Raw genomic sequence first — 24,095 nt, 5'->3', positions numbered from 1 at the left:
GGCACTTTACACCAATACTATGCTCCGGTTATGGAAAAGCCAAAATGCTAGTTTTACTCGAATGTTGACCACTGAGCTCGCACCTGTTTCGAGACGCCCACCGACGTCTCTGGCACACATCCAACCTCCGATATCACATATCGGCCGTTTCTTTTTGGAGTATAGCTACATATGCACCGAGCTCCCCAGGACCAGGAAGACGACCACCCGCGACATCTATTGCCTTCTCCGAAAGACTCCACCCCGCAACTCCGTCGAAACACGTCACCCCCGGGTTTCATGGCCTACAGTTTGGAAAGCGATCCACCAACCATATCACACCACTGACACCACCTCTATGTGGAACCTTCTCGCCAAGTATACTAGAAAACAAAACTGCATCGCATCGCACTGGTGGACTCACCCCTGTGCCTCAAGTGCAATGTCGAAGACACAGATTTACATCGTTTTGAGTGTGGCCCAGCAGCAGCTGTCTGGACCCTCGCACAGAAGATTGTGGCTTTCTACCTCAGAGTATCACCACATGACGTTTCTCCTACCATGATGATATCTCCCGACTCGACCTACTTTCCATCGGCTAAGTGGCACGCCATCACATGGATCAGTGGCATGGCTGTCAACTACCTCTTCCGGAACGACATCGTTGATCCGGCGGACTTTTTGACACGCCTCCAAGTACATCACCACACCCTTCGCCGACATCGACACTATCGGGCAACTTTCGCGAACTACACTACTGGCCATTAAAATTGCTACACCACGAAGATGACGTGCTACAGACGCGAAATCTAACCGACAGGAAGAAGATGTTGTAATATGCAAATGATTAGCTTTTCAGAGCATTCACACAAGGTTGGCGCCGGTGGCGACACCTACAACGTGGTGACAAAAGGAAAGTTTCCGACCGATTACTCATACACAAACAGCAGTTGACCGGCGTTGCCTGCTGAAACGTTGTTGTGATGCCTCGTGTAAGGAGGAGAAATGCGTACCATCACGTTTCCGCCTTTGATAAAGGTCGGATTGTAGCCTATCGCGATTGCGGTTTATCGTATCGCGACATTGCTGCTCGCGTTGGTCTAGATCCAATGACTGTTAGCAGAATATGGAATCGGTGGTTTCAGGAGGGTAATACGGAACGCCGTGCTGAATCCCAACGGCCTCGTATCACCAGCAGTCGAGATGACAGGCATCTTATCCGCATGGCTGTAACGGATCGTGCAGCCACGTCTCGATCCCTGAGTCAACAGATGGAGACGTTGGCAAGACAACAACCATCTGTACGAACAGTTCGACGACGTTTGCAGCAGCATGGACTATCAGCTCGGAGAACATGGCTGTGGTTACCCTTGACGCTGCATCACAGACAGGAGCGCCTGCGATGGTGTACTCAACGACGAACCTGGGTGCACGAATGACAAAACGTCATTTTTTCGGATGAATCCAGGTTCTGTTTACAGCATCATGATGGTCGCATCTGTGTTCAACGACATCGCGGTGAACGCACATTAGAGGCGTGTATTCGTCATTGCCTTACTGGCGTATCACCCGGCGTGATGGTATGGGGTGCCATTGGTTACACGTCGCGGTCACCTCTTGTTTGCTTTGACGGCACTTTGAACAGTGGACGTTACATTTCAGATGTGTTATGACCCGTGGTTCTACCCCCCATTCGATCCCTGCGAAACCCTACATTTCAGCAGGATAATGTACGACCGCATATTGCACGTCCTGTACGGCCCTTTCTGGATACAGAAAATGTTCGACTGCTGCCCTGGCTAGCACATTCTCCAGATCTCTCACCAATTGCAAACGTCTGGTCAATGCTGGCCGTGCAACTGGCTCGTCACAATACGCCAGTCACTACTCTTGATGAACTGTGGTATCGTGTTGAAGCTGCATGGGCAGCTGTACCTGTACACGCCATCCAAGCTCTGTTTGAGTTAATGCCCAGGCGTATCAAGGCCGTTATTACGGCCAGAGGTGGTTGTTCTGGGTACTGATTTCTCAGGACCTATGCACCCAAATTGCGTGAAAATGTGATCACATGTCCGTTCAAGCATAGTATATTTGTCCAATGAATACCCGTTTATCATCTGCATTTCTTCTTGGTGTAGCAATTTTAATGGCCAGTAGTGTATTTACAGAGTATTTTCACCAACCCGCCTCAAAGTTGGAATCTCAACGACCTGTGCCAGCCAAGACTGGACGATCCCACGTTCCCCTTTAATGGTCGATGATAGAATGCATTTTGTTCTGATGGCGCGATAAAGTGGAGCATGGCGCGGAAAGTATTCCTATTTTATTTCACTTCTCTTTTCTCCTCCTCTCCTAAGTTTTTTTTTTCCTTACACATGTAACAATCTCATAATGAAATAAATAAATAAATAAATAAAAGAAGCCCGTTGCGGAAATATAGCTACCTTTTATGTTTTACGTTTTCAAAGGATATTGTTATTTTTATGAAGAATGTCTTTTATTTTCATACACAAGAGGTTTTTATTTGTTTTCTCCTTACCTGCAACTTAAAAAAAAAGAACAAGAAGAAGTTGGTAGAGCACTTGCCCGCGAAAGGCAAAGGTCCCGAGTTCGAGTCTCGGTTGGGCACACAGTTTTAATCTGCCAGGAAGTTTCATATCAGCGCACACTCCGCTGCAGAGTGAAAATTTCATTCTGGAAATTACCGAATATTCGCAAACAAATAGATACAGTTGCGTTAACTATATATCATTGTTCATCATGCAAAAAATTATTCCGTTTTTATATTTTAATCATTTTGACACATTAGTGTATTCTGGTAATATATTCTTGCATACGTGAGCTCTGAGGAAAAAAGAATGTATGTGGTAGAAATGGACAATGAGCTATTGCTACCTTAGCACTCTATACCATTGTTAGTCATGTAACTAATTATTGTATTGTAGTAGTTATATCGTTTACACTCACTTGAGCTCTTTGGTAAAATATTCTTTCGTGAATAACCTACGAAAAATCTATGTATGTTATAGAGATAGAGAATGAATTGTTCATTCATTACGATTATAGTTTCCTCTTCAGCAGGCAGTATATTTTCTAATAAAGTTGGTCAAAATAATTCATCATAAATTAGTAATACTGACTATTAAAAATATTAACTATAACATTCTATAGTAAACCTTTAATCAGTCTACAATACAGCTCTTAATAAAAGCAGAAACCAAATAACAGGAGTTACGTAAGACAATATTCAATTAGCCAGCAAGTGTTTACTCTGGGAAACTTCTTGCATTCCAGTGAAAAAATTTTAGAGTAGACCTGTGAAGTAGATTTACATTTTTACTTTCCTTCTTAAGGTTTGAGATGTGTTATTAGTATTAGGTGTCATGCAGGAGGCTAATATATGTTGTGATGTTAATGAAGTTAAATATGCATCTCTGTGGTACCAATTCGCATGTCAATTTCAGTATGTAGCTAGATACAAAAACAAATCTAATGTATTGATAGCATGAAGTGTGACTCGTTTTAGGGCATAGCGAAATAGCTTGTGAAAGACTGAATTTAGTAACTGACCTAACCGAAATGAGTAATGCAATGATTGTTAATGAGACTCTTCATTTCATTAATCATAGATCCTTCCAGATCGAATACTTTTGAGTCGATTTTATTAAATTATTTAGGATATAGTAAATGGATTCTCTTGTTGTTATGAAAACACTAATACGATATGATAAAAATATTTTGATTATAGATTCAGCCTGTTCTGAGATTCTAATGTGGACTGAGCTTGAAGTCGTATCGTATAAAACATGTTTGGGTTACTATTACCCAGGCGTTATTCTTAAAAGTACATTGTGCGCCAACAGCGATTACTCTGACGTCTGCCAGGTGAGTAGAATGTGTGTTTCGTTCTGGTAACTTACTACTTATCAACACATTCTCTTAAGAGTTCCTCAACATGGCATTAACTGTGAGATTGAAGAGCTGTTAATAATCAAACATGCAATTACTCAACATTACATACAGTTATTTCAAAGAATATTCAATAATTCCTATTGTTAGCTGAGTCAAACTGTTCAGTTCCGCTTACTGTTGCTCCTACGGACATGTCACATAATGCAGCCCAGAGGTGCAGCTAGTTAGCAGTGCAGTTAGTTGTGATTGATCTGTAACTTTTAGGAGAAATCAATGAGAAAGAACTTAAGGGAGGTTAAACTGTTCAATACGGTTCCTCTATACATCTATTAAGTGATACAATGGGAAGCAATTTATATGGCTATAAAATAGCCTGACATCGTGATACTAATAAAAATTAATCGCAGCCTGCTTATTCTGTGACATTTGCAACAAATAACAGGAGTTAGTGCTCCAGGTTGGGAAATACAAAGAGATTGTTTTATAATCGCTTTTATTTCCATAAAATATATCTCTTATGAATTATATATACTCATAGATTTACTGCAGCGGCCATTTACAAAGCTTACTGTCAAATCAATTAAAACTTCTCCATCACATGCTGTGATAAAAGAAGTAAATAGTAATATGCTCATTGTGTTGACAATTATTTCAGGACCACGTTCCTGGACGTTAGTCATCCTAGACTTGTCACGGATGTGATGTAGCGCATTTCGTACCTACTCTCCATTGCGATGGTGAGTTGCCATTGAGAGGTTCATGGCGCTGGGCACCTGTGGTAGCAGAGTTTCTTGGCAGCAAATGTGAATGGAGTGGCATGACCTCTGTGTCTGTCAGTGATAATTTTGACTGATTGAGGTCGCTTTTGCACAAATAAAATTGTAGCACCTACCAGCAGGCATCCATGAGCCTCACCAAAGTAATCACAGCAAGCGTTCCATAACATGGGATGTCTCTCCACTTGCATCCTGCAGGATGTTCTCTCGGCGAGTAGACTCATCTGACTGATAAGTTTGGATTGTTTGTCTTGCCAGTCAGATCAGTTTGTAGAAACATTCGTTGCTCTGGCGTAAATCTCTCTTTGCCCGCATTTCCACTCTCCAACAATATACTCTCTGAACAGTATTCCAGTGCATTCCTGAATACTGGCTAGTTTGCCATCTTTTAAACTTCGCATTATGCAGGGTCGTTGTGTTCTTCTTGTCCTTACGACAAATTATTTACCATTATCGCTGACATATAGGGCAAAGCAAGCCTTGAGTCGGGTCCCTCGAACCTGTTTCTAGAAACGCCACCTAGAAGTTATCCGGAGCTTGGTTGTCCAGCAGTGTGCCATTCTAAACACCTTCATGTCTGGGAGCAAGCAGGTTCCCCTCCCATAAATCCACTACAACTAAAGTCTGTTCCATGTTTCGCGGAAATGTATCCACTAACTGAAGTATTTTGCAGATATCATTTTATCTTATACTACTGTGTCAAAAGCTGCATTTGAAAGGCGTCAATCGAGTCACCTCTCGTATAATTTTGGTGGTTCTTCTTTATCAAATTCATCACAGCATCTTTTCTCTGCCTGTATCTATTCATGTTTTTCATACTCATATGTTTGATGCCAATAAGGAAGATCACGCAGGAGAAACTGGATATGTGTATGTTTATTCTCATCTTAATTACAACTGACAGTAACTACGTATCTATAACCACCTGCCACAAGCATGGGTACAGGCTCATTTTGAATGAATCTACATCTACATCTACATTGATACTCCGCAAGCCACCCAACGGTGTGTGGCGGAGGGCACTTTAAGTGCCACTGTCATTACCTCCCTTTCCTGTTCCAGTCGCGTATGGTTCGCGGGAAGAACGACTGTCTGAAAGCCTCCGTGCGCGCTCTAATCTCTCTAATTTTACATTCGTGATCTCCTCGGGAAGTATAAGTAGGGGGAAGCAATATATTCGATACCTCATCCAGAAACGCACCCTCTCGAAACCTGGCGAGCAAGCTACACCGCGATGCAGAGCGCCTCTCTTGCAGAGTCTGCCACTTGAGTTTATTAAACATCTCCGTAACGCTATCACGGTTACCAAATAACCCAGTGACGAAACGCGCCGCTCTTCTTTGGATCTTCTCTATCTCCTCCATCAACCCGACCTGGTACGGATCCCACACTGATGAGCAACACTCAAGTATAGGTCGAACGAGTGTTTTGTAAGCCACCTCCTTTGTTGATGGACTACATTTTCTAAGCACTCTCCCAATGAATCTCAACCTGGTACCCGCCTTACCAACAATTAGTTTTATATGATCATTCCACTTCAAATCGTTCCGTACGCATACTCCCAGATATTTTACAGAAGTAACTGCTACCAGTGTTTGTTCCGCTATCATATAATCATACAATAAAGGATCCTTCTTTCTATGTATTCGCAATATATTACATTTGTCTATGTTAAGGGTCAGTTGCCACTCCCTGCACCAAGTGCCTATCCGCTGCAGATCTTCCTGTATTTCGCTACAATTTTCTAATGCAGCAACTTCTCTGTATACTACAGCATCATCCGCGAAAAGCCGCATGGAACTTCCGACACTATCTACTAAGTCATTTATACATATTGTGAAAAGCAATGGTCCCATAACACTCCCCTGTGGCACGCCAGAGGTTACTTTAACGTCTGTAGACGTCTCTCCATTGATAACAACATGCTGTGTTCTGTTTGCTAAAAACTCTTCAATCCAGCCACACAGCTGGTCTGATATTCCGTAGGCTCTTACTTTGTTTATTAGGCGACAGTGCGGAACTGTATCGAACGCCTTCCGGAAGTCAAGAAAAATAGCATCTACCTGGGAGCCTGTATCTAATATTTTCTGGGTCTCATGAACAAATAAGGCGAGTTGGGTCTCACACGATCGCTGTTTCCGGAATCCATGTTGATTCCTACATAGTAGATTCTGGGTTTCCAGAAATGACATGATACGCGAGCAAAAAACATGTTCTAAAATTCTACAAGAGATCGACGTAAGAGATATAGGTCTATAGTTTTGCGCATCTGCTCGACGACCCTTCTTGAAGACTGGGACTATCTGTGCTCTTTTCCAATCATTTGGAACCCTCCGTTCCTCTAGAGACTTGCGGTACACGGCTGTTAGAAGGGGGGCAAGTTCTTTCGCGTACTCTGTGTAGAATCGAATTGGTATCCCGTCAGGTCCAGTGGACTTTCCTCTATTGAGTGATTCCAGTTGCTTTTCTATTCCTTGGACACTTATTTCGATGTCAGCCATTTTTTCGTTTGTGCGAGGATTTAGAGAAGGAACTGCAGTGCGGTCTTCCTCTGTGAAACAGCTTTGGAAAAAGGTGTTTAGTATTTCAGCTTTACGCGTGTCATCCTCTGTTTCAATGCCATCATCATCCCGTAGTGTCTGGATATGCTGTTTCGAGCCACTTACTGATTTAACGTAAGACCAGAACTTCCTAGGATTTTCTGTCAAGTCGGTACATAGAATTTTACTTTCGAATTCAATGAACGCTTCACGCATAGCCCTCCTTACGCTAACTTTGACATCGTTTAGCTTCAGTTTGTCTGAGAGGTTTTGGCTGCGCTTAAACTTGGAGTGGAGCTCTCTTTGCTTTCGCAGTAGTTTCCTAACTTTGTTGTTGTACCACGGTGGGTTTTTCCCGTCCCTCACAGTTTTACTCGGCACGTACCTGTCTAAAACGCATTTTACGATTGCCTTGAACTTTTTCCATAAACACTCAACATTGTCAGTGTCGGAACAGAAATTTTCGTTTTGATCTGTTAGGTAGTCTGAAATCTGCCTGCTATTACTCTTGCTAAACAGATAAACCTTCCTCCCTTTTTTTATATTCCTATTAACTTCCATATTCAGGGATGCTGCAACGGCCTTATGATCACTGATTCCCTGTTCTGTACATACAGATTCGAAAAGTTCGGGTCTGTTTGTTATCAGTAGGTCCAAGATGTTATCTCCACGAGTCGGTTCTCTGTTTAATTGCTCGAGGTAATTTTCGGATAGTGCACTCAGTATAATGTCACTCGATGCTCTGTCCCTACCACCCGTCCTAAACATCTGAGTGTCCCAGTCTATATCTGGTAAATTGAAATCTCCACCTAAGACTATAACATGCTGAGAAAATTTATGTGAAATGTATTCCAAATTTTCTCTCAGTTGTTCTGCCACTAATGCTGCTGAGTCGGGAGGTCGGTAAAAGGAGCCAATTATTAACCTAGTTCGGTTGTTTAGTGTAACCTCCACCCATAATAATTCACAGGAACTATCCACTTCTACTTCACTACAGGATAAACTACTACTAACTGCGATGAACACTCCACCACCGGTTGCATGCAATCTATACTTTCTAAACACCGTGTGTACCTTTGTAAAAATTTCGGCAGAATTTATCTCTGGCTTAAGCCAGCTTTCTGTACCTATAACGATTTCAGCTTCGGTGCTTTCTATCAGCGCTTGAAGTTCCGGTACTTTACCAACGCAGCTTCGACAGTTGACAATTACAATACCGATTGCTGCTTGGTCCCCGCATGTCCTGACTTTGCCCCGCACCCGTTGAGGCTGTTGCCCTTTCTGTACTTGCCCAAGGCCATCTAACCTAAAAAACCGCCCAGCCCACGCCACACAACCCCTGCTACCCGTGTAGCCGCTTGTTGTGTGTAGTGGACTCCTGACCTATCCAGCGGAACCCGAAACCCCACCACCCTATGGCGCAAGTCGAGGAATCTGCAGCCCACACGGTCACAGAACCGTGTAATGACAAGTGCACGCAACTAGGCAAATTCAGGCGGTTGTTCTAGGTTTAGCTTTGCAGTAGGAGCCTGGGAAGACAGTTGGATGTTATTTTCGAATTTCGAAGCCAGCTCTGGAGCGACAGGCTGACACTGTGTGGCCACATACGTCTGTGTGTGCCCAGGCACGCGGCCGTGCAGTTGGTCATTTCGAAAGCAAGCAATGGAACGCTGTCTTCAAAGCTTCAGCTACTGAAACAAGTGGAAAATTTTAGGCTGAAAGGATCAGGTGTTCCTCTCCGGTCTTCTGGTTGGTAAAAACGTCTGCTCATACTGACAAAAGCATTTCAGTGTGCCCCCACCAAGTTAGTTAGCATCTCAGCGATTGGTCAGTGTGCCCCCATCTAGTTAGTTACGTGTTCTATTGATCAGTCTCACGGAAACCGTCATGTTGTGGAATGTGTCAAGTGGGTAAGAAATGCACACGTGAATCAAGGTTTATTTTTAAAAATTAAATAATAAATACCTTAATATTTTTGTTACCTACCTCTTTCCCTTAAATGGCACAAAACGCATATGTTATACCTGTAGATTTTTTTTATTCCTATTCAAGAATTCAGCTATGGTGTAGAAGGAGTAGTCAAGGAGATATGATTTGAATTTATTTTTGAAACTGTTATTGGTGTCTGTCAGATATTTTATTTCATCTTGTAATTTATCGAAAAGTCTTACAGCAGCAAATTTTTCCCCTCTCTGCGCCAAAGATAGGTTATGTAGAGGATAGTGTAAGTCTCTCTTTCTTCTGGTATTATGATCATGAATGTCACTGTTGTTTTTAAACTGGTCCATGTTGTTAAGAACAAATTTCATTACTCAGTAAATGTACTGTGAAGCTGTCATAGCGATTCCTAACCTTTTAAACAGATGCCTAGAAGATGGGCGGCTATAAGCCCTACATATTATTCTAACCACTTTCTTTCGAGCAGTGAATAATTTTTGCTCAAGTGTTGTGTCACCCCAAAATATTATTCCATATGACATCAGAGAGTTAATGTATGCAAAGTATATTAGCTTGCTAATTTCTATGTCCTCAAAATTAACAATTATTCTGATCGCAAAAGATGCAGAACCTAGTCACATTAGGAGATACAAAATATGAATTTTGCCATTAAGGTTCTCACTGGACTCGCATTCCCGAGGACGACCGTTCAATCCTGCTTTCGGCCATCCTGGTTTGGGTTTTTCCTTAAATCGCTCCAGGAAAATGCCGGGATGGTTTCTTTGAAAGGGCACAGCCGCCTTCCTTCCCTATACCGATCAGACCGATGACCTCACTGCTTGGTCTCCTCCCCCAACCAACCCAACCTAATTAAGATGGTCATCTATATGTGCATCCAAAAAGTTAGTATGCTCTACCCTGGCTATAGACTTCTGTTAATGTGTTATGTTTATTGAAGGAACTGTACTTTTTGCAGAAGAAAATTCGATGTACTGTGTTTTTTCAAAGTTCAGAGCAAGCCCATTTGCACGAAACCAATCAATAATTTTTCCAAAGACATTATTTGTATCATTTTCTATTGGAGTCTCTTTTACTGGATTAGTAATGATGCTTGTATCATCAACAAACAGTGTTAGTTAAGCTTCTTGTTTCAGATAAGAAGGGAGGTCGTTCACATATATCACGAACAGAAGGGGACCCATGATCGAACCCTGTGGAACACCTAATATAATTGCACCCCAGTTAGATGAAGTGAGAAACTTCCTTAAATCACTTAAATCATGAAAAGAAACTTTTTGTTTCCTGTTCTGTAGATTTGAATTGAACCACTCATATGCTGTTCCGTTTATGCTATATAATTGTAATTTCTGTAACATAATGTCATGCTTCACACGATCAAATGCTTTGGATAAGTCACAGAAAATTCCGGTTGCTGACATATAATTGTATAATGACTCGATTATGTGTGCAGTGAAACTGTATAGTGCTGTTTCAGTAGAACAGAATTTTTGAAATCCAAACTGTGGTTTACTAACCTATTACTGTTGAGATGGCTAACCACCCTTGAGTACATTACTTTCTCAACGATTTTTGAAAATGTTGTAAGCAAGGATACTGGTCGGTAATTATTGACATCTGTGGTGTCCCCTTTTTTGTAGAGAGGTTTGGCAGTGGCATATTTCAACCTATCTCGGAAAATACCTTGAGTTAGTGATGCATTACAGATGTGACAGAACATCAGCTGTAACTGCTCCACATTGTTTCAATATATTGTTAGAGATGGCACCTACCCCAACAGAACATTTATTTCTCAAAGATTTAATGATTTTCCTTATTTCACAAAAGGTTGTTAGACGAAAATTAATCTGACAAGGATTTCCCAAAATTGACTCTTCCATGTACTGCTTGCCTCTTTCTTTTGAGCTATGTTCACAAATTTTTTCGCCTACACTTAAGAAATGGTTGTTAAATACATTAGGTACTTGTGTACTGTTGGTTAAGATGGTCTAGTTCTCTTCAATAGTAATGCTACCTATCCCAGTGGTTACTTTTCCTGTCTCTCCTCTAACAACATTGCATACTGATTTTGTTTTATTGACCGAATTGTTAATTTCATCCCTAATACACATATTTTTCGGTTTTCTAACAACTTTTCTTAGCATGTTACAATAAATTTATGGTGTAAAATTACTTCTGGGTCCTTATTAATTCTTGCTGTCTCGTACAATTTTCTTTTTCTCTCTGAAGATACTTTAATACCTGTAGTAATCCTAGGTCTCTTTGAAAACTGTTTGGTGTTACATTTATTTTTTTTAGGCAAAAATGTTCAAAAAGGGATATAAATTTATCATGAAATATGTTGCTTTTATCATTAGCATGTGGCTCATTATATACATCTCCCCAATTAACATTTCTTAAACTTTCTCTGAAGTTCTCTATAGATACCCGGTTGCGGATATCTGTATCCAGAGGCGAGCCAGTTCAGATTCGCAAATTACTTACATGGCTTCAGAAGAAGTGAGACGCAGCCAGCAGTTGCCGCTCTGTGATCAAGTGCGATGTGATTTTTTAATGGGAATTAGTTCGATTTTGAGAGGTCTCTCTATAACTACGATTAAATTCAGTCGTTAGGGACAGTGTGGGATTCTAGCGAGTACTAGAATATTTTTACAAAAATTCATATGGAACCAAATTCGCTCTTTAATCTGTCATTATTCACTTAATTTATCACGTGCCCAGTCAGTTATCGTGATTCTTTCCACTGTGAGTCATGGGTAATCTTTGATTATTCGTTTATTAATGGAAATTGGTATATTTTTCTTCAAAATCTTTGTGTGTGAGTAATTGCAAGTCCGTTATGTTACTATCGTTAGTCCACATGGAACCAGAGGTTTAGTGTCTCTCACGTGTGCTCCATGTAGCTGCTCTTCCAGGAGTATTTATTTGTTCTTGTTGTTGTGGTCTTCAGTCCTGAGACTGGTTTGATGCAGCTCTCCATGCTACTCTATCCTGTGCAAGCTTTTTCATCTCCCAGTACCTACTGCAACCTACATCCTTCTGAATCTGCTTAGTGTATTCATCTCTTGGTCTCCCCCTACGATTTTTACCCTCCACGCTGCCCTCCAATACTAAATTGGTGATCCCTTGGTGCCTCAGAACATGTCCTACCAACCGATCCCTTCTTCTGGTCAAGTTGGGCCACAAACTTCTCTTCTCCCCAATCCTATTCAGTACTTCCTCATTAGTTATGTGATATACCCATCTAATCTTCAGCATTCTTCTGTAGCACCACATTTCGAAAGCTTCTATTCTCTTCTTGTCAAAACTATTTATCGTCCATGTTTCACTTCCATACATGGCTACACTCCATACGAATACTTTCAGAAATGACTTCCTGACACTTAAATCAATACACGATGTTAACAAATTTCTCTTCTTCAGAAACGCTTTCCTTGCCATTGCCAGCCTACATTTTATATCCTCTCTACTTCGAGCATCATCAGTTATTTTGCTCCCCAAATAGCAAAACTCCTTTACTACTTTAAGTGTCTCATTTCCTAATCTAATTCCCTCAGCATCACCCGACTTAATTAGACTACATTCCATTATCCTTGTTTTGCTTTTGTTGATGTTCATGTTATTTCCTCCTTTCAAGACACTGTCCAATCCATTCAACTGCTCTTCCAAGTCCTTTGCTGTCTCTGACAGAATTACAATGTCATCGGCGAACCTCAAAGTTTTTATTTCTTCTCCATGAATTTTAATACCTACTCCGAATTTTTCTTTTGTTTCCTTTACTGCTTGCTCAATATACAGATTGAACAACATCAGGGAGAGGCTACAACCCTGTCTTACTCCCTTCCCAACCACTGCTTCCCTTTCATGTCCCTCGACTCTTATAACTGCCATCTGGTTTCTGTACAAATTGTAAATAGCCTTTCGCTCCCTGTATTTTACCCCTGCCACCTTTAGAATTTGAAAGAGAGCATTCCAGTCAACATTGTCAAAAGCTTTCTCTAAGTCTACAAATGCTAGAAACGTAGGTTTGCCTTTCCTTAATCTTTCTTCTAAGATAAGTCGTAAGGTAAGTATTGCCTCACGTGTTCCAGTGTTTCTACGGAATCCAAACTGATCTTCCCCGAGGTTGGCTTCTACTAGTTTTTCCATCGTCTGTAAAGAATTCGTGTTAGTATTTTGCAGCTGTGACTTATTAAGCTGATAGTTCGGTAATTTTCGCATCTGTCAACACCTGCTTTCTTTGGGATTGGAATTATTATATTCTTCTTCAAGTCTGAGGGTATTTCGCCTGTTTCATTCATCTTGCGCACCAGATGGCAGAGTTTTGTCAGTAGTTCCAATGGAATATTGTCTACTCCGGGGGCCTTGTTTCGACTCAGGTCTTTCAGTGCTCTGTCAAACTCTTCACGCAGTATCGTATTTCCCATTTCATCTTCATCTACATCCTCTTCCATTTCCACAATATTGTCCTCAAGTACATCGCCCTTGTATAGACCCTCTATATACTCCTTCCACCTTTCTGCTTTCCCTTCTTTGCTTAGAACTGGGTTTCCATCTGAGCTCTTGATATTCATTCTCTTATCTCCAAAGGTCTCTTTAATTTTCCTGTAGGCGGTATCTATCTTACCCCTAGTGAGATAGGCCTCTGCATCCTTACATTTGTCCTCTAGCCATCCCTGCTTAGCCATTTTTCACTTCCTGTCGATCTCATTTTTGAGACGTTTGTATTCCTTTTTGCCTGTTTCACTTACTGCATTTTTATAGTTTCTCCTTTCATCAATTAAATTCAATATTTCTTCTGTTACCCAAGGATTTCTACTAGCCCTCGTCTTTTTACCTACTTGATCCTCTGCTGCCTTCACTACTTCATCCCTCAAAGCTACCCATTCTTCTTCTACTGTATTTATTTCCCCCATTCCTGTCAATTGCTCCCTTATGCTCTCCCTGAATCTCTGTACAACCTCTGGTTCTTTTAGTTTATCCAGGTCCCATCTCCTTAAATTCCCACCTTTTTGCAGTTTCTTCAGTTTTAACCTACAGGTCATAACCAATAGATTGTGGTCAGAGTCCACATCTGCCCCTGGAAATGTCTTACAATTTAAAACCTGGTTCCTAAATCTCTGTCTTACCATTATATAATCTATCTGATACCTTTTAGTATCTCCAGGGTTCTTCCATGTATACAACCTTCTTTCATGATGCTTAAACCAAGTGTTAGTTATGATTATGTTGTGCTCTGTGCAAAATTCTACCAGGCGGCTTCCTCTTTCATTTCTGTCCCCCAATCCATATTCACCTACTATGTTTCCTTCTCTCCCTTTTCCTACACTCGAATTCCAGTCACCCATGACTATTAAATTTTCGTCTCCCTTCACAATCTGAATAATTTCTTTTATTTCATCATACATTTCTTCAATTTCTTCGTCATCTGCAGAGCTAGTTGGCATATAAACTTGTACTACTGTAGTAGATGTGGGCTTCGTATCTATCTTGGCCACAATAATGCGTTCACTATGCTGTTTGTAGTAGCTTACACGCATTCCTATTTTCCTATTCATTATTAAACCTACTCCTGCATTACCCCTATTTGATTTTGTGTTTATAACCCTGTAGTCACCTGACCAGAAGTCTTGTTCCTCCTGCCACCGAACTTCACTAATTCCCACTATATCTAACTTCAACCTATCCATTTCCCTTTTTAAATTTTCTAACCTACCTGCCCGATTAAGGGATCTGACATTCCACGCTCCGATCTGTAGAACGCCAGTTTTCTTTCTCCTGATAACGACATCCTCTTGAGTAGTCCCCGCCCGGAGATCCGAATGGGGGACTATTTTACCTCCGGAATATTTTACCCAAGAGGACGCCATCATCATTAGCCATACAGTAAAGCTGCATGCCCTCCGGAAAAATTACGGCTGTAGTTTCCCCTTGCTTTCAGCCGTTCGCAGTACCAGCACAGCAAGGCCGTTTTGGTTATTGTTACAAGGCCAGATCAGTCAATCATCCAGACTGTTGCCCTTGCAACTACTGAAAAGGCTGCTGCCCCTCTTCAGGAACCACACGTTTGTCTGGCCTCTCAACAGATACCCCTCCATTGTGGTTGCACCTACGGTACGGCTATCTGTATCGCTGAGGCACGCAAGCCTCCCCACCAATGGCAAGGTCCATGGTTAAGGGGGGGGGGGGAGTATTTATTTATTTATTTTATTTATTTGTTGAACCCGATCTGATTAGGACTATAGGCCCCTCTCTGATATTGGATCATTGTTTCCCACATACAGTACTTTTTTACATCATATTTACTTAAGAAATAACAATTTTGATATGACAACTAGTATTAAAATGATTTAATTGTCTGAAGAGGTAGTGTGACTACATTATACTGGCTATGAACTAATATCGTCAATACTATCACTCCTTGTACTACTGCAGCAGCTGCTGCTAATACTGATAATAGCAATAATAATTGTGATATAACAACAATAATTATAGTGGCAGATACTCGTATAAGAGGAATTTATAGGTATACTAAATAGATGTTTTCTGATATAGCGAGTTCTGGGAACAGGAGATTGAAGATGAATACATCTGCTAAGAATATTGGGGAATGAGAAAGATCAAATTGGGAAGAGGGATGCACAAGGGGAGCTAGAAGCACAGGGACAATGGTAATCCTTATTGTTGCTTAATTAGGTATTTCATTACCTGTCTTTCAAGCTGGAGATTCTATTTAGTTCTCTAATTTTATGTAGGAGGATGTTCTAAAGTCAGGTTTCTGCTACTGAGAAGGACTTCAGGATGATGGCTGAACTGTGAAGTGGAACGGAAACGAGTGTAGAATGAGTGTTTCTGCAGTGTTGTTCAGGTAAGAGCGTTAAAGTCGATGAGAGATATGAGAGACAGTGATCACGCATAAGGGTAGAGAGACAGTATGAAAATCTCTGCGATTGTCTGAACGCAGCGTGGGTAGATGTGGTGAAACACGATCAAAGTGTCGAATATCACAGATATAACGAACACAGACACCCATAACCAGTTCCAGAAGCAGTAAGCTTACTTTAAAAAGGTCTTGCAGGATAATATCACTCTAATCAACAGTTGTAAGTTTAAGTGCTTGTAGAAGTTTCATTTTCAGATCAAGAGGGAAGAAATTTTTATATTTTTGTAAAGCATGGAGAGATGCTGATGCCTTTGTGCACGTTGCAGTTACATGCTCAGACCAATTTAGATTTTCGTCTGTTATTACTCGCAGACTATTTGATGAAGGAGGGAAGTTGATATTTGTCCCATTTAGGGTTAAAGATGATAGGGATTCCAGATATTCCTGGCTAATGAGCCTAGAATGACCAATTAGTACCGCTGGGTTTTGGATGTGTTGAGCTTTACCGTACAGTGAAAAGCATATAGAACCTAATACCGAACATTGGGAGAAGACTGATTCTAACTGTCTACTTTTTGACTTTATGGACCCGAACATGATGGACTGCTGGCGAGAATCGAGAATGAGTGAAATCATTGCACAGTACTTAGCGAGAAATTTGGGCTGATAAGTTCGGCAAGTAAAATGTCATGGTCGAACGCCATGCTGAAATCTAAGAAGCTCATAGAAGTTGCCTCTCGTGCATCAATGGGAAGCTTCTGTTGTCGGTTCATGTATGGGCGCGCCTGAGTTTTGCATTTCTCACAGCTTGACTGGCTCTGCTCCGTTTCCGTTTGTACGTACCACGATTTTCAGGCGTGGGACGCTGATTGTATGCCCGATGTGCAGCGCCTCTGAGATTCATGAGCTGTTTACTTCTTCAATCAGCTGAGATATAGGTTTCCTTTTTTACTTTTCCGGTCTTTGAGAGGCATATTTGTCACATAGTTGAGAAATTTTAACTCATGAAATATGCTTCATCTGTGATATAAATGTTCATAATGCAGCTGATTAGTTTTATGCTTCACCCCAACGTACATGCCCGTTTGCTTCCCATTTTCCTGTAATATCTAACCACTGGAGACTAGGACTAACAATCAATTAATATTCACTAAATCTCAGACGACTTGGCAGTCAGTTATTCATATTGCGTTAAGAATGGTATTTATCCTCGTTGTAAGAAGAACTTTTATCTGGCGACGCCTGGCAGGATTCTACACCGCAAATCTTTTGGTAAACATTAGACAGGAAATATTTAATGTTTAATATTCTCTTACAGGAATGTCCAATTTCTGTACTGCAAAGAGAGTGCAGTGTTGAAAAATTGCAACATTGTAGCGGTGTCGTATTCTAGAAACTTGGCCGACCGCTGTGGCCGAGCGGTTCTAGGTGCTTCAGTCTGGAACTGCGCGACCGCTACGGTCGCAGGTTCGAATCCTGCCTCGGGCATGGGTGTGTGTGATGTCCTTAGGTTAGTCACGTTTAAGTAGTTCTAACTTCTAGGGGACTGATGACCTCAGATGTTAAGTCCCATACTGCTCAGAGTCATTTGAACCATTTTCTAGAAACTTGTAACGTGTTTTTGGAGAGGTGCTAAATTTTAATCAAAGTGAATAATAGGTGTGTGTGTGTGCAAAACAGAAGTGTTTTCGTCCAGTTATAAAGCAGTATCAGATTTTTTTGTGCTTCGTAATTCGTAAAAGAGTTTTCGGTTGCTCCTCTAGAATACGACGCGGCTAAAATGTTGCAATTTTTCGATACTGCACTCTCTCTGCAGTACAGAAATTACGACGTTCCTGTAAGAGAATATTACACATACACATTAAATATTTCCTGTCTAATGTTTACCAAAAGATTTGCGGTGTCGAATCCTGGCTGCTCATGATATGTATAGGTGTAGAGAATCGCAGGCACAAAAGTTTTTTGAAATGCAAAGCAACAGTAGCCACCTGAAAGTCAGGAGAGCTAGGTAGCGGAGGCCAAGAGAACGGCGATGTTTGGTTAATGGAAAACAAGCACTTAAGAGTTACAGAAGCTCAATCTATAGTTTGACGCTTATCTGATGTGCCGGATACGAGGACCGGTATGAAATCAACAGATGGCAGGCAAAATGTGGTACAAGGAATGCGTGCAATGATTAAGCAGGTATCTTCGGAGGTCAAAGAAACTGTAAGCACACAAAGTGAGGTCGTTTCAGGAACACGGGCTCGTTACACTTCAGTTCACGATGCATTTTACAATCTACTGCAGGTGCTGATTTAGGAACAAAGATCGACGAATAAGGAACGAGATACAATTCGCAGTACATTACGTTTAACTGGATTTACAACAAGAATGCTCGCGCTTATAGCAGAGATGCAGGGGCAGAGTACAGAAATTGACCTTACATTCAACTGCCGTCAATACTGTTTCTTCAAATTTAAGTTACATCTGGTCCACGCTTACGTACTTAGCTTGGAAGAAATGGAGACAGAGTCCATTAAGTAGATTTTTTATCTGCTTTAAACAGAAAAAAAGCCCGACACATTGTTCCAAAGAGAAGAATCGACAGATGCGGAAGTAACTTCGGATGTACCTCAGGGGAGTGCTAGAGGGTCGCACTGTCGTGTACTGCAATTTTTATGTTTCATCCACTTCTGTTATTTACCACAAATAGCATTAAGCAGTTTAATGTTATGGTACTAGGTCCTTGAAGAGATTTCTGCAACATGTCTCGTTATCAACTTTTCGTAACCAGAATGAATTTTCACTCTGCGGTGGAGTGTGTGGTGAAACGAAACTTTCTGACAGTTTAAAATTATGCACTGCAAAGCCAAAGTTTGTAAGGTAGGCGATGAGGTACTGACGAAAGTAAAACAGCGAGGGGCGGCCTTGAGCCGCGTTCGGATTGTTCAGCCAGTGGAGCGCTTCCCCCCAGATAGCGAAGGTTCCACGACACGTACAGCACAAAATCGTACAGGCCGACAGTTGAAGAGGGACGTAATGTGTAATAGGCAAGCATCTATCCAGACCATCACACAGGAATTCCAAAATGCTTCAGGATCCACTGGAAGTATTATGACAGTTAGGAGGAAGGTGAGAAAACTTGGATTTCATGGTCGAGCAGCTGCTCATTAGCAACACCTCACGCCAGTAAATGCCAAATTACGCCTCGCTTGGTGTAAGGAGCGTAAACATTGGACGATTGAACAGTGCAAAAATGTTATCTGGAGTGACGAATCACGGTTCACAATGTGGCGATCCGATGGCAGGGTGTGTATGGCGAATGCCTGGTGAACGTCTTATGCCAGCGTGTGTAGTGCCAACAGTAAAATTCGGAAGCGATGGTGTTATGGTGTGATCGTGTTTCTCATGAAATGGGCTTCTTGTTTTGCGGGGCACTATCACAGGCCTACATTGATGTTTTAAGCACATTCTTGCTTCCACTGTTGAAGAGCAATTCGGGGATGGTGATTGCATCTTTCAACACAATCGAGCACTTGTTCACAGTGCACTGCCTGTGGCGGAGTGGTTACAAGACACTAACATCCCTGAAAAGGAGTAGCCTGCACAGAGTCCTGGTCTGAGTACTTGGGATGCTTTGGAACGCCAACTTCGTGCCAGGCCTCACCGATCGACATTGATACTTCTCTTCAGTGCAGCACTCAGTGAAGAGTGGGCTGCCATTCCCCAAGAAACCTTCCAGCACCTGGTTGAACATATGAGTGCGATAGTGGAAGCTGTCATCAAGGCTAAGGGTGGGTCAACACTGTATTGAAGTGCAGCAACATAGTTCTAATCTGCCAGTATGTTCCAACTCATCTTAATATTCCTACTGCACACTTCTGTAAAATAAAAACTCTCTCACCTCATCAGATCTGCTCCAATTGGTTATGCGATTAGTCAATTATGAACGGATGTACGCAAAGTGTGATAGCAATCCCGGTTGCATTTCACCTCAGATGGAAAGTGCTAGGTGCAAATCAAGCTGGAACTAGCTCTTTGTTTAACTTATCCATGAGTGGGCGAGAAATTAAACAGCTATAAGATGACGAAGGCGAGACTTTTAGAACTGCAAGATGACGATGACGAGATATGTTTTTCTTTTAGCATTCGATAACAATGAAACAGCTAATCACAGCGCTTAGAAACGCAAGCTGGTGATGGTGGGGCAACGTTTTGGCCATAATTAAAATAAAACAGCCTCTGACAGCTTCTAAAACGATGCAGGCCAATCATTACGTATAGTCCGCCATATTCAAAAGTATCCATTTATACTACAATTTTGTACATCAAAAATTTACGTAAGTCTTCTCTCCTGAATTGAAAACATATTAAAAAAAAGTATATGAACGATCTGGTTTCTCTTTATCAAAATTAGGTGAGCACACATACACACACAGATTTAGAAATCTTTGGCATATACGGTAGCCTCATAGCTCTTATGCTTTCCTCCATCAATGAAAAATTTTAAGTGTGTGTTGCATCATTTCACACAGGACAGCTCAAGTACTTCTGAATGCATGATTTTTTTTTTTTTGTTAAGACTGTAATGTATTAGATTAATGGTCAACCTCCTATTAAACCGACGGAACGTTCACATAAAATGAATTAAATTCATTCAGTCTATGTGTTTATAATATTTAGCACAGTGAAACAGTTAGAAAGCTCATTCAAAGTTTTTACGCCTCCACACACAGGATTCACATTTAACTTTCTCTTGCACTACAAATTTCATTTTACATGATAAAATTAGTCATCATCTTTCTCGTGGTAATAAGTCCAAGCTAAAGTATTCACATTACCTGGATATATAAAACGTTTATCATCACTTGCCTGCTAACCTAGCTTGTATAGTTTAACATGACTTCTGGAGTGATTAACACACGTGCCCGTACAGCATGTCAGTAAGTGATTTAATGCAACGAAAAAGACTTTGTACAGAAAATTTTTCATGTAGTTGACTTATGTATCATAACTTGCAAAATAGTTTTTACGTTGCAGTAGTCTACTGCTAAAAAAACTATTGTGCATCCAGCAATAACTATGTAATTGTGCTCATCTTGCCGTACGGTATGAGACAGTTATCATCTTCAGCCAAACACATTTTTCTTTCGCGTTCATGAAAAATAGCGTGATTGGCAAAACTGTCCAGAATGAACGAAAAGTAAGAGACATAAAACTAGTCACTTCCTGTTAAGATAGAGATGGATCAGATCAACATTCGTGCGCGAAAGGCTTTTTTCTGTTACAAACTTAAATAAGACAGGATAATGTGGCAACCTGAGTGACGAAACTCTGCAAATGTATCTGGATCTGTCTGTATAGCGACAGTTTGCGCCAGATACAAATTTTACTATGTCTTCAGCACGCCAAAAATAATAAACAACACAAAGAATTTGTTTTGCTAATGAGCTACGTTTTTGAGAAATATGAGATATGAAACAAAGCCACATGCCACATACTTTGCCACTGCACTTTAGCTGTTCTTTCCACTTTCCCCTCTGCCGATTCAAAGGCATTATCACGGTATAAGTGTATATTTTTATAATTATATATTTTATGATTTTGGTTGGGGTAGCTTTAAATATTGTGGGCTAGCACGAGACATTTAATTATCTTATACCGCGATAACACTCGTACGGACATCGGCTACCCCGAAGTACGCACGATATAATATTTTTTAAACACAGCGCGTGACTCACCGCCTTCTAATAAATAGTTTGCGTGAGCGCTGCTATTTAGAAAAGAAAAAATGTGTACTCTTACGCAAACTGTAATTATTATTGTGGGTCTCAGGGGCTACTGGTTATTTATGTACCAAAGTACACAAAGATTAATTGAGATATTGCGTAATGTAATGATTTTTTTATCTTTCTTTTTCATTATTTGCAAGGCAGAATTGGAGAGAATCTCGTCTGCCGTTAGGCGGCCAAAATGTAACATACTAATCTCACTCAGTATTCTAAATATTAATAAACGAAATCTATTTTGACTCTTTTTAACTTTTAAATTAATGAAGGATCAATCTGAGTAGTCTCTCGCATTTACATTTAATATTATGACATGATATTTTTATTAAATAATACAATAAGCGTAATGGCTGACTAAATCCTGCTAGGGGAGATGAGCTCCCTGTACTGCGAAGTTCTGCAAACACTTTGTTAATTATAATTAATGGTTGCGATCATGAGAGGTGACAATTAAATCAATAATACACACTTTCTAATAACAATTTCTACTATATTTTTCAAAATACAGATAAAACTTACGTTAATTATCAGACAGCACCACAATGGCGGCCTACCGCTAGACGAAACAAAACAGGAGAGCTAGTTCAGTCAAAGCATTGTCTCTGATCTTCATGGCCTATGTTACACAGAGATTATACCAAAAGAAACTGTGTTTTGTTAATTACATCGATATTTGTGTTTTGATAATAATAACTTACGTTCTTTACTATTTGTTATACATCGCGCGCACGTACACAGTTTTGAAATAATTTATAATTCACACGTCTCATAACAAAAACTTCCTTTCCCTTTCTCCAAATGTCCATTTATGTGACGTACCGTCACAGCATGTCAAATGTTTCTCAAATCTATTTCCTACTTTTATACAAACAGGCCCAGAAAAAACTTTACCGACATTTTTTTCAATTCTTTTAATATTCAAGTTTTGTTCAGAAAGCATGATTTTAATGACGCCTCATTTGATTTACAAGCATCTTCTGTACTCAATGTAGTACTTGATTCGCAGGAAACCATTCTGATGTTTAAACAGCACAGAAAAGCAATTTTGTTATGTGCAAAATAGATAGATCTTGAAGAGATGAAGTTTTTTGAAACATTATTGTATAGCTACCAGCAACTGTTCCCGAAAAATTTCTAATAAAAGTGTTCAAATGTGTGTGAAATTTTATGGGATTTAACTGCTAAGGTCATCAGTCCCTAAGCTTACACACTACTAAACCTAAATTATCCTAAGGACAAACACACACACCCATGCCCGAGGGAGGACTCGAACCTCCGCCAGGACTAGCCACACAGTCCATGACTGCAGCGCCTCAGACGGCTAATCCCGCGCCGCCAAAAATTTCAATGTTTCCTCATATCACTAATGAAAGTTTTCTTAATCACCCTGATTTCTTCCAAGCAATTAAACTTTTTTTTCTAAACTAGACCTGATGCTGGACAATTTGAGACTCCATTTGTCCATTTTTCCACTCTTCCTATGGCTACGAAACTTCAGACAAACATTCATTGTGTAATTTGTAGGCAGACGTGTTTTCACTCTGCTCAAACATTTGACCAAAACCTGCTTGCATTGCAGGGTGACAGCGGCGGGGCACTTGTTCTCAAGACGGCAACAGGCTACAAGCAGATCGGCGTGTCGAGCTTTGGGTCACCTGGGGGATGCCACACACCGACGCCAACTGCTTTCGCCAGGGTGACCTCCTTTCTCGACTGGATCACCAAAACTGCCGAAATCAGTGTTTAGCGAGAAGCTAGCATTGCCTGCTAGACGGTTTGCTTGTGGCGCCATCTGGTAGTCTCTTCTAACATGAACTGAGTGAAGTTGTCACTCTGGCAGTAACATTTGTACAAGGAAGCAGTGATCTGACGAAGTAATGTGTGTGCTTTGGGGAGAAAATTTTTATTGTGAAGTTACATGATTTTGCACCTCTTTTTATGATGTTCAGTGGATCAGAATAGTTAACATCTAGCTTAGCTCTTAGGTGCTTTAGATACTGTGTTTTCAAAAATATGATGGAATTACCAAAGTGTGTCATGTATGGATCTTCGCTGAAATAACAGTAACTAGCAATCAAGGCAGAACATTTAGTAATTGAACAAAACAACACGATCTAGGGCTTCTACATCGACATTTTAGAACATGTCTTCACAGTTACATTTAAAAGGGGAAGTCTCTGAGAAGGATCACATTGTGGTGAAGACGATATCTTGATCATAATAATAAAGTGTTTCACAGCTGAACAAACATGTGGCTAGTATTGTTGGTTCGCATTTG

General features: G+C 40.7%; 1 protein-coding gene across 1 annotated transcript in view; it reads left to right on the top strand.

Moving 5' to 3' along the window:
- Positions 1-23,564, top strand: part of LOC124712135 — a 50,398-nt gene extending 26,834 nt beyond the window's left edge. Inside the window, exon 3 of the mRNA XM_047242433.1 lies at positions 23,397-23,564. Coding sequence (XP_047098389.1) covers positions 23,397-23,564 — 168 coding nt within the window. The remainder of the gene's footprint in view (positions 1-23,396) is intronic.
- Positions 23,565-24,095: the final 531 nt, after the last annotated feature.

The sequence above is a fragment of the Schistocerca piceifrons genome, chromosome 8 (genome assembly GCF_021461385.2).
Source record: "Schistocerca piceifrons isolate TAMUIC-IGC-003096 chromosome 8, iqSchPice1.1, whole genome shotgun sequence".
In the NCBI taxonomy this organism is placed as follows: Eukaryota; Metazoa; Arthropoda; class Insecta; order Orthoptera; family Acrididae; genus Schistocerca; species Schistocerca piceifrons.
This window is presented reverse-complemented; position numbering and strand designations above follow the sequence as displayed.